This window comes from Atta cephalotes, assembly GCF_000143395.1.
Source record: "Atta cephalotes unplaced genomic scaffold scaffold00032, whole genome shotgun sequence".
Lineage (NCBI taxonomy): Eukaryota > Metazoa > Arthropoda > Insecta > Hymenoptera > Formicidae > Atta > Atta cephalotes.
This window is the reverse complement of record NW_012130096.1, coordinates 622,496-635,166: the sequence shown is the minus strand read 5'-3', so window position 1 is coordinate 635,166 and position 12,671 is coordinate 622,496. Positions and strand designations below refer to the sequence as shown.

The 12,671-nt window shown below is 35.8% G+C and overlaps 1 protein-coding gene and 1 pseudogene across 1 annotated transcript in view; both read right to left on the bottom strand.

Annotated features, from left to right (window-relative positions):
• Positions 1-649: 649 nt before the first annotated feature.
• On the bottom strand, positions 650-1,411 carry LOC105621054 (annotated as a pseudogene).
• Positions 1,412-8,641: 7,230 nt separating this feature from the next.
• Positions 8,642-12,671, bottom strand: part of LOC105621053 (TAR DNA-binding protein 43) — a 14,673-nt gene continuing 10,643 nt past the window's right edge. Inside the window, exon 4 of the mRNA XM_012202526.1 lies at positions 8,642-9,502. Coding sequence (XP_012057916.1) covers positions 8,642-9,502 — 861 coding nt within the window. The remainder of the gene's footprint in view (positions 9,503-12,671) is intronic.

Here is a 12,671-nt window from a genome sequence, read left to right as displayed (position 1 = left end):
CTATATATATATCTATATATATATCTATATATATATATGTGTATATGCAATTTTATTTGTAGATAAACTTTCTCGCTTTAATATTCGTCATATACTCCGATTATACTGAAACTCCTCACATGCGATGTTCAATAGACAATTGAATCTGAAACAAGAAAATAAACAAAATTTATTTTTATATGTAAACGATTTTTATATGTATTTGCGTTAATTAAAAAAAAATAAACTTTTACGAATTATTACAATTTCTATTTAATAATAGGCGCATATTGAAAAATTACATAGATTATATAAATATCTATAATTTACATAGAAATTAAATAATAAATACAATAAAATTATTTATGCACAATATTTTATATATTTTTAACGAATAATAATATTCAGTTTCAATCAAGTTTGCTGCCCATATAAGTCGAGTTAAAAATGTCAAATCAGTTAAAACTTAATTCAGAACAAAATCAAGTTGTACGGTAATATAATAATAATTACTTTAATCATGCACGCATTGTCCTGTCGCAGCTTGTCATGTACATCTCCAGGCCAGTAGACCTCTCCAAAATTAAGTAGACTTTTCCAAACGTAAGTTTACGTCCGCGTCTGCCTCAGGTGTTCTATCTGTCTCTTCTTTCGCGAGAGCAAGCACGGATTAAATCGCGATCAACCACCGCCGCAGATCGCGACGTACGCTCTCGCAATCTGAAAGCAAAACCGCGTTAAGACATTAAATCGTCCAGCGGGGGTATCCGACTTTCACTTATGTTGTGCTTCGCAGTCACGCTTACGAAAAAAATTTCCCCACGCTTTCAAAAAAGCACTCGCTCCACACTTGTCTAGCAACTTCTCTCGGCGCAGTGTATCATCATCATCATCATCATCATCATCATCATCATCATCACCATCATCATCATCATCATCATCCCACCAAATTCTATTAGCCTGCAAAAATATATACTCCTTTCTCTCTCTCTCTCTCTCCTTTTACTCTCCAGATCCTTTCACCTCTCTTTCTTTCTCTCTCTCGCTCGCTCTTTCGCGTCTTTCCACCACTTGCATCTCAAAAACTTGCCAACACTTGCTCGTTCGTTTTTTTTGTTCCATCCAAGAGGTACGTTCACGGACATCAACCATCCACATATTCACCCAGGCTGTTGAACAGAATCGTACAGGATTAGTGTCCAGTGTTCACCGGGTACTCGAGGGAAGGGACCAAACTAACTACTAAGAGTACTAACATTCCAACTCTCTGGAAGCTTCCAAGCCTCTCGACAGCTGGTCCTACTCCAGGATGGACGAGAAAATGGGATAAACACTGCCATAGTGTATGTGTGTAATTGGGTTTTTCTTTTTTTTCAAATAGAGAGAACAGAGACTCACGTTTCCCGAAATCTCGTTGGTACCTCAGCTCCATGGCTCTCACACGTGGGTCGCGACTAAGGGTGCTTTCCGTTTCACGCATGATGTGCATGATGCATTATTTTATCTTTATCGTTCACCAAATATTAAAGAATATAAATGATAAAACGATAGTACATCATAAGCATAATACGTGAAATGGAACGCACTCTAAGATAGCGAACGCGCGAAAAGTGTGCCTGCAATCTCATCCGCTTGGTGATATCTGTGAGGATTGTTAACTGGCCGCGGATTGTATACGCGTGTTATGGCAAAATGTGTTTTCAAAACGTTAAAAGAAGCAATGAATCGCGTGTAACTTTGCACGAGAGACAGAACTTGTTTAGCGAAGCAACAGCACCAAATTAACAAACGCGGGGAATTCCTCATCGGTTTTTCATTCTTCTAGAGAACGAAAAAGATCATGAATTTCAAAACCATCGACTAAATTATACAAAAAAATTGTCATATCATAGAGATTCTCAAGAAAGCTTACAAGTAAATCTCAGGGAACGTCGGACGCTAATTCTTCTCAAAGATAAAATTTTTTACAGTTATTTATGTTTGACGAGTATGAAGAAATTTGTTATTAATTTTAGCTTAAATTGAGTCTTTCATTTAAAAAACTTTTTATTTTATACAAATATCTGATTTTACATATGTTAAAGCAGTATTTTTTAAGAATGAGTCTATATTCGATTTTTTAAAGCTTGACACAAAACACTAAAATAATAATAGTTAATAATAGTTAAGAAAACAATTCCATTTGCAAAAAAACTTTAAACATGCTTTAAATGTGTAAAATCGGGTATTTGCATATAAAACAAACATTTTTTTCTTAATTGAAAGATTCAATTTAAGCTAAAATTGGTAACAGATTTCTTCATACCTTGAAGAAACTGTACAAAAATTGAGAAAAATCAGCGTCTGACATTCTTTGAAATTTATTTATTAACAATGAATATTTCAGAAACAAATACGGCATCTTTCAGAAAGAAAATAATTTGATAAATACCAGTCAATTGGCATTTATCACATTATTTTGCTTCTTTTTTAACAAGAAATCCCATTTCAATAAAAATTCTTACAGAAGAGAATACGCGAAGCATTCGAAAGAAGGGCCAAGTTCCAAAAGATGTATGCAACTAGCGAAATCTCTTTTCTGTTTTAGGAAGAAAATATTGCGAATATGGCAAACGCGCAGATGATGATGATTTAGAAAAAAATATTTAAAAAATCGGTAGACGAAAATTAATTTTTCGAAAATTGCGGAAGCCAAAGTGTTGATGAAGATGATTATTCTATTTGATCGCTGATGATGGTGAGGCATCATGAAAGAGAAATAATGTCAGATCGTAATCACCTGTTTCGAGGATCAGCGGACGTTTCCGTAGTCTTACGTTTACCTTCAGTCATCGTCTTCATTCAGCCATCGCCGGAAGGCCGGCTACCGGCGGCTCTGTCATGTTACCTTTCAAACTCTCCCACTCGCATTTTACAGTTTTACAATTATAAATGTATCGCCCTAAATCTGTCGCTTTTAATTAAATGCGCGACCTGCTACTTAACAAAGTCGATAAAGTGAACAAAGTCGTAAAAGAATTAGAAACTTTATACACGCAAATCTCGAGAGTTTTTGCTACGAATTATATCAGATTATGCAGGACAAATTAAATATTTTTTCATGTTCGAGGACATATATTGTATTAAAATTAGAGATGCACCGGGAAAAATTATCAGATATCCGGTGCATCTCTAATTAAAACATTGATTTTGTAATAATTTTAACTAATCGGATATCCTAGACCTGTATTCTGTACACACCAACCGACAATTGCTAGTGTCGTCATGTGTCGTTTTTGTGCCATGTAAAATATTTTCGCAACGACATATAACGACACCAACAACTGTCGGCAAGTGTGTACAGAATACAGGCCCTGGCTGTCCCAGAATTGGTGCGAAAAAAATATTACTGATCTTATCGTTCTTCACAACGCTAGGCAAAAACAAAAATTAAAATCTCAGTTTCAATATTTAATTCTGTTAAAGAAAATCTACTTGAAATCTAACAATTGATGATTTCATTCATTCTTATCTCTGAAATTTAAAGATGTTTTCCAGCAAGAAACAAAGATGTCACAATATAATACAGAAATCATCACATCCTTGTATCGGTCAATGTTAAACAAAGGTGACATAATCACGACTGTTATAATCACTGTCTCTTTCTGGAAAACATCATTAAACTGCAAAATATGATTTATTTTTACTAGCTTATAGAAACTAATCATGATTTTATTATAGTCTAAAATATTAGCACGTAAGCGACTGAGGAGTAAATTTTACAAGCATATCCGTCGTCTACCAATTCTGGAATAAGCCAGCAGATGTGTAATTGTGCATCGCTGATTCGCATTTAAAGGAATCTATGGTACCCCACGATGCTTGGGTCTTTTATTCTCGGCATAATTTAACATACACTACAATCAACGGAGAACGTTACGGAGAGCATTGAGTATTCTCGCATCAACTCGACGAACTCGGGAAACGCTTTACAATTTCACGACAAAACCGTCGGCACGAATTGGGAAATGTAATGCCATCGTCTAATATTTCACATCTACAAGATTTTCGCGCAGCATATTGCTGTGGACAGGAGGACGCTTTTCTCTTTTGCTCGACAGGATTGTGGTACGCGCAAAAATCATGAGATCATTCTCATACACGTAAAAAATCCACGGTAATCTCAATTCACATTCGTCTGTATATCTCGAAGTATCTCAAAAGTGTAAAAGAATGCCGGAATCACGGTCTCCTCACCGCGCGCTCTTCCACGACGCGGCTCGAATTCCCTCTAACAGCCGCGAAATCGACGGATCAAAATCAACATTCTCACACGACAACGTTTCATGACACACGAATCTCGGATTCGTCACGCAACCTCATCTCATTTCCTCTCTCTCCCTCTCTCAGGACACAACAATATCGAGCGATTTACAGAGCGCAGCTAATTCTACAATAAAATTCGTTTACATTTTATGAGCGATATTAAAATTGCTTTATATCAATCCGTATTTACATATTTCGTAGATCACTTCCAAATCGTTTTGCAAGGCATCCTTTGAGCAGTGAGCACTCTCATCCCGCGCGAAAAAAAATTCACTGATTCAGGAACGAGAAGATGCCAATAGTGTCGTAGGCATCGCTATTTCAAACGATTTGAAATATGTAGCCTGACAATTAAATTCATAGGCAAAATTCACTTAAAAATACATACAATATATATACGAATACAACACAATACAAACATATGAACACAATTTATTTGTTTAATAAACAAGATAAAAATACTCAAGTTTTTTTTTAAGTAAATTATATGTATTTTATTTTTTTAAATATGATCTTATTTAACGACATTTACACGCAATTTTTTTCTTATTTTTTTTAAAGAAAACATTGATTCTATTTTGCTAAATAATTGCAACAATGATTATTCAGTATATTGTTCATAAGCTTCATTAAGGTTCATTGTTAAAATGAAACTTATGTTAAGTATAGCAAAAAGATAAAAGAATGCATATCTAATGTGTTCCCAACATTGTCTAGATGATAACAGAAAGAAATGTTTGCATCTATAAACATAATTGTCAGACCACGTAGATCTATAATCGCGACGACTCACGCACGAATGTTCGAGCTGATCAACTATTATTCATTGTACAGTCATTCATCAACAATTTTATTTTACCTCTTATGGCTCTTATACAAGTTATTTTATTTTATCCTACTTTTTTTTACTTCTCATATTGTAAGGAACTACGTTTTCCCTGAAAATATCTTCAGACATTACGGAAATTAAAGCGCGAACATTCGTGCCTCAGTGACAAGCTTGGTACGGTTCCAGTGTCTGTTAAAAGTTGTCTTAAACCACAGCTTTTATGTAGATCGATTTAACAATTTATAGACTTAATAGCGTGGCAGAATGCGCAATCAACCAACTCTACATCGTTTATCTCTCCTCGTTGAAATGTGTGTTTGTGTGTGTGTATGTGTGTGTGTGTGTGTGTGTGTGTGTGTGTATATAATTTAGTTTTTTTACATACACTACGTATATAAACAATCTCCTCTCGATCTACATATATATCAGATACATACTGGACGACTTTGCTCATTCTCATCTAATACCGCAGTATTCCCCCGTTCGTCTTATGTATTATATTACTCAGTCATCTCATTTCTTCATCTCGCTCCGCCAAGTACACGCGTTCTCAGTGCTCTAAACAAACGACATTATCACTTTTGCTAGTAATAAAAACTCACGCCTGTAGTTCTTAGACGACCATTAACAAATACATTCAACCGTCATACACACATGTGCTTATCGAGCAATCCAGTTTGACATTCTCAAAGTTAGAGGAGACTTTTCTCATCTATATACGACACGTATATCGACGAGAATTCACGCTAATGAGAGAGAAAGAGTGAGAGAGTATTATCATTAGAATTGTATATTAAGTAATATCTCGCGTTCAAAAGAAGGAAACTGATGAAAAATCACTGTACGATAAAATAAAAAGCACAACAGTACATACATCTCTTATATAGAAGGATTATATATTTTTTTATTCTTTCAATTAATATACTCATAAGAGATAATTAGTGTACTCTCTGAAATAGTTGATCTAAATAATTCTTTTAACGTGGTATACAGTGATATCGCGGTGTCAAATGCGGTCTTTAAGTTTAACTGCGACGCTATTTCGTATGTTAAAGTTATTGACTATAATTGTGAAATGTGAATTGCATCCTTCCTCATGCTATGACTCTTTCTTTTTCTTTCTTTCTTTCTTTGAAAAATAAATACTCTCGACCAGTAAAGCTATCTTTTTCATTATCGTTCAATCAGGAAACAGTTCGAAAGTCTTTTCATTAAGGATATTTCATTCAAATGACACATTATACACAGACATATAAGACATCTAAACAGGTTCTCTTCCTTTTTTTTCAAATCACTCAATTAAAATGGAAAAATCTGATCAAACAATTCAAACGATTTTCTTTCACACACAATCGATCAATAATTTTGACACACCTGCACACTAATGTAAAATTCTCACATAATAAGCTATATTTATGTGTTACATTTTAGATATTTGAAACATAAGTTCAAATCGATAATAATATACAATACGGATAGCTACGATCAAGTGTTCTCTATGTTGCGAGCTATTCTGATTCATACATACATTCTCTCTCAGGCAATCATATCATTCGCAATTTGTACGCTCCTTCTAAAAATCTTAACATTTTGGAAATTTTTTTCGCAGATAAAGAATGCTGCAAAATAGAATAAGATGTTATTTCAAAGATACCACACAAAAAAATTTCGATCCACTTAATGCCTAAAATACTAATTTTCGATTTTAATTCCAATTATTTCTCTACATGAAAATGTATCTTTTTCTTCATAATTCTTACTCAGTTCATTACATTTTACATTTATTCATTTTATTTGTTATTTAATATTTGGAAACAGATTTCTTCAAAATAACGCAATGATATTTCACTCTAATGGTGAATATATTATATAGAATTACAAAATAAAGTTGCTTCCCAAACATTTTGCTAAAGGATGTTATAAGGAAGATAAAAATATCAGAAATGACTGCGGAGCTTTAAGTAAAGTATCCTGATTCGAATGCAACTGTCTATTCCCGCAGCAGTAAAATTCGCAAATCTAGATCTCTGGAATATATCAAGGAAAAATTATGATTCTAAAATAAATAAGGAATCTGTCGTTAAAAAGTAATGCGCAAGAAAATGGAATATTCTAAACAGCTTGAAAACGCGATGGCAAGTTATACATTGTATTACATTACGCTTTTTACAAAAAACGTCTAGCAATTCGGCGCGGCTCTCGATTCGTTACAACAAATTATATAATTGGCTTTGGTCTCACGGGTACCATCTATTACCACATTGCACCCATTCGATCGATCGCTTTAGTTACAAACTAATTTAGTTCTCATAACTAAGGTGATCAATCTAGTCTCCTCCTACATTAAATTTTTGATGTAGACAAGGAGACAAAATTTAATTATAATTAAATAAAAAAATGTAGTTATAGTTAGAGAAAGCCAGAATATCTCAATAAACACTATTAAGTAAGTATTTATTAAAGCCCCCTCTATTAAAGAGATTTGTGACAAAAAAAGACTTTAGCTATTTCCGATTTTCCAATAATTTAATAATTGCTCGTCGAGAAAATGTATACTTAAATAAAATGGAAAAACGATGTAGATGCAATTATATGTAACTATAATTATTTCCTATGTGATCGTTTCGCCCCTCATCCAAGTTCACTTGATTATTAAAATTGTTGTTGTTTCCTTGGACTTTGTCGCGATTTAAAAAATGTACTGAGACACACATTATCTTTGCTGCAGAGCGACTGAGCGATCTCGGAATCTAAGCAAATAACAAATGAGAATGTGCGAAAGGATTTCATGTGGCAGTTTTTTTTTTTTAGTAAGATTGTTTTGGTACACATTTCACTGGGTTTAATAAGTACGGATCTACAATAAGTATTCTAAGCCTGAAATCGTAAAAGATTGATCAATTACAGTCGAATGCGAGGAGAACAATCGACTGCGATTCATCCATTTTTTATAGTTTAAGGCTTAAAACACTTATTGATCCAGACTAAATGAAGTAGCTGAAGTCTTCTTGGGACTCAGATCTCATCAGGTATCTTTGTACATGTAAATTACACGTTTACCAATTATTATGCTAAGCAATAAATGTATTCGACCGTGCAATCTTATCATTGTACAGCTAAGCTGCTCACACATCAACTTCATACGTATTGATTTTATTCATGCCACTATTCATCGGATGCTCACATCAGAGAGTGACACAAAAATCGCGCACATATATTCGAATGATCGAAGCTATCCGTCTACAATTGATGTAAACCTAAACGAACGGAATTGTGCTAATTTGTCAAACCAATAAGAGAGGGTAAGGTCTTGAAATATTATAATACACGCAGTGGTGATTAGTGCAAAACATTAGAAAAAACGTCAACGTACTATAGGCTCTAGGTCTTTTTCTTTTTCTGAGGTCGACGAGCTTTTGAAAAACATTGATCTCATCAATTACCACCGTTCGTTATGGTTGTTGCATCGGGACCCGTGGATAGAGGATCCGTTTGGTTTTACGAGTAGACCCACGGCCCCGGTTGAATTTACTCGTACTTGAGAAAGGTATTCGACTTCTGGTCGCGCTGACCCGGGTGATTCTGCCAGGCGCCCTGGGACGCGTTCGGGTTATTCGGCCCGGGGCCGCCGGTGCCGGGATTACCAGTATTACCATCGCCGCCGCCTTGGTTCATCCAGCTGAGAAAGCCAGAATTGCCACTGTTACCAATACTATTGTTACCGGAGGGCGGCTGGCCCGGTGGGCCCGGCTGGTTCGAATAACCCTGGTCGTTTCCCTGGTTCTGCAGATTACCGATCAGACCCCAGGACGCCTGGTTCAGAGCGGCGGCCACCAATGCCGGATTGACCGGCAACGCAGATAGATTCAGACCACCCATCGCCAGCGGATTCGACATACCGCCTCCACCACCACCACCGTTGTTTTGACCGGTGATACCAAGGGCTTGTAGATTTGGCATGTCGAGATTACCGCGATTTCCCGGATTATTCCAGCCATTCGGGCCCATATTGTTGCCCGAATGGCCCATATAACGGTTACCCTGATAATTGCCCTGGACGTTATTATCGACGGGTCCCGGCGCGCCCCTGCCGCCCCTCATGTTCGAGTTAACTTGATTATTAAAATTTTTATTGTTTCCCTCGGACTTGGGCGCGGCATTCGAGACGTGTACCGAGACACCCTTGATAATATGATCTTCGCCACAGAGCGACTGAGCGACCTCAGGATCTAAGAAAGTGACAAACGAGAATGCGCGGAAAGGTTTCGGGATGAAAACGTCCGTGACTTCGCCAAATTTGGAGAAATATTCTCGTAGATCGTCCGCGGTTAGATCTTCTGTGCAGCGGCCGACGAAAACCTTGCAGGGAACTTGCTGTATCATTCCTTCCTAAAAAAATGTTATATCAAATATGTACGAGGTTTACACGGGTATCCAAGTAAAACTTGCGTACAGTGCACATTACTCACAATACCGCCGGCGGTAGAAATCGCTCTGCAAGGCGTGTAGCGTTCATCAAGAGAATGGCAATACGTAACATAGATACATTATAATTTACATCGAGTGTATCACATGCATATTACACACAATCAATGTTCCGTAGAGACGCAGTATGAAACTTCTCGCTTCCAGCTTAGTACTCTAACATTCCGTCGATTGCAATTAATCTGCACTAAACGTCAAGTTTTATATAGAAAATTCTTAAATATTTTTTATATCTATCGGTTCAAGAAAAGACGCCGGCTGGCTCGATTTATATGTAAATCCACATATGTTATATAATGAACACTTAAACACTATGACCACTTGAAATCCATGCATCAATCTGTACAATGTCTGTTTCTTTATATTCACAATGTAGAAAATCTCATGCTACATTACACTGCCTTGATTTGAATAAGTACGTATCTGATAAAATGTGAACAGTTATATTTCAGACTAATTATTTCTACCATTAGACAACATATCTGTTATATTTAACAAACACCATGAATTAATGGGAATATATATATAAATACTTTTTCTTTGTTAACTCAATCGATTATTTACTTTTAAGATCTAAATTATCTCTTTATTGTGCATACAATTATCGAGAAATATTTTCAATAAGAACCTCATAATTTTGAAGGAGAAATATGTAATTTTTTTATTAAATGCTTTAAGATATATTTTTAAACGTACCGTATTATTTTTCTTACATAATACTATTTCAAAAATAAATTCTATTTTTTTTTATACATAATACCATTTCTTTAATCAGTTTCCATATAAGCTATTTGTAATTACAAAAACATTTTATATTTCATATTGATCTTATGTTTTATTCAAATCTTGATATAAAATATGAACATTTTATTAATTTTTCAATTTAATATACAGAATGAGATGAGTTAATTGGTATAAAAAAAATATTGTCTTTTAAAATTATTACAATTATTTTCTAAAAAAATTTATATAATCTGTACAATATATTATTATATATATATCTTTGTCTTAAATAAATGTTTGAACTGCGATTTTTAAAATACAGATAATTTAGATCATGAAATTAAATGCATGTGTGCTTGACATATTGCTTGAACAAAATACAATGTACAATATATATTTATGTATTTAAAATTTATAATTTTTCAAAAATTATACCACGCATCTTTTTAATTATTTTCGGTATTTCTAAAATAATTCATGATCAATTTTTAATATATTTTTATCAGAATAATATTAAATTAATAAAATTCAAAATAATACGAGACAAAAATCAGCAAAATAATCATCAGAGATTTCATCTCTTGCCTCTCTAAAAAATATTAACTGCCTTTTGTGTGCGACATGAACGCAGCGGTAAAAAAGTGTTTGATAAGTCAAATGTTAATAAGTACTCAATTAAAATAAGCAATATTTTACGTGCATTTATATAAAATTGTATAAAGTAAATATTTCTGATTTTAATAAACCGCGCATCCACATACTGAATACTTTCCAACATTCATTCACACAAATTTTCAACGCATTTTATGTACGAATTTGTATATCAAAGAAATCCGCCAAAATAACACGTTGAGAATAATACATAACAATAATATTAACATTCGTAGTGCTTGTAGATGCGTGATATAATATGCGCTTGTAGATACGTGGAATGTGCAATCTGAATCTTGGGAGAAAAGATCATCGTCGCGAGTCGACATATATACAGTCTACTATTCCCATTAAAACATGATTGATTGTAATTACGATAATTTTCCTCTTCAGTATCTTGACGTATCCGCGACGTGGTGATCCCTCGATGGCCGATGTTTGTAATAGCGATCATAATAGTTCTCCTTCGCCGGGTATCTCGATGGATCAGCGTATCTACCGTCGACTAGATCGCGACCGTCTGACGTGGCGGCATAGCGGCTGTCGACCTCGCGGTTATCAATCGCGTACCTGCCATCTATTGGTTCCCTACTGTCGACGTACCTTCTGTCCATTTCACGACTGTCTACGTATCGACAATCTGCTTCCCGGCTAGGATCGACCGGCAAATGCCGGCTGTCTGGGTGTCTCCCATCTGAATAACGCACTTCGTACCTGCAGTCAACTGCAGCGACGGCATAACGGCCGTCAGCCTGGTCATAGTAGCACCTTTGGTCATACCCGTAATTGCTGTACCTGCCCTTGTCGTACTGCTCCGGACAATTGTCAGCTGGATAGACGGCACGTCCCTCGCTGTAGTACCGCGATCCATATTCCGCATCGGAGGGATACGGGGGATTAGTGGGCACCGCGGCGACGTTTGCATGCGGTGGCGGCATGTAGCCACGAGAATCATAGGCGGCGGGGTCCTCGTAGCCGGCGTAGGTTGGCTTCTCGTTGTAGGAGTTGTAGGCGGCCTGCTGCTGACCGCCACCACCACCACTGCCACCGCCACCGCCGCCGCTACCGCTTTCATACTTGTACTTGTTATCGTCGTAAGGATAATTCGGGGGATATGACGGGTAGTGAGTGGTTTTGTAATCATATTCCGAATCGTATCTCGGGGGTGGCGCGCTCGGGGGTGGAGCAGTGGCCTCGGATGACGAGTTTACGTTGGCTACGTACGGCTTCGACGCCGGCACTCGGCGACTACTCGGTGTGTGCACCGGTATAGGTCGGTAGCACTCGTTACCGTGCTTACCCGTATCATACTGACGTGCCATCATTAATCCATCAATATTCTGCAACCAGATTACACCAGCCCTCGACAATCACATACAGACTTGATCGTAATGCTGAAGCATACATCGCATTCGCTCCGCTCAACGCTCCGTAACAACGCGGCACACATCTCAAATTATTTACCGTAAAATGAGATAATTTGGCCCAGTCGGGACAACTTTCATCAAAAAAAAAAAAAAAAAGAAAAAAAAAAAAANAANANANANAANAAAATATATATATATATATATATATATATATATATATATATATATATATATATATATATATATATATATATATATATATATAGTATAGTAGTAGTAGTAGTAGTAGTAGTAGTAGTAAGTAGTAAGTAAGTAAGTAGTAGTAGTAAGTA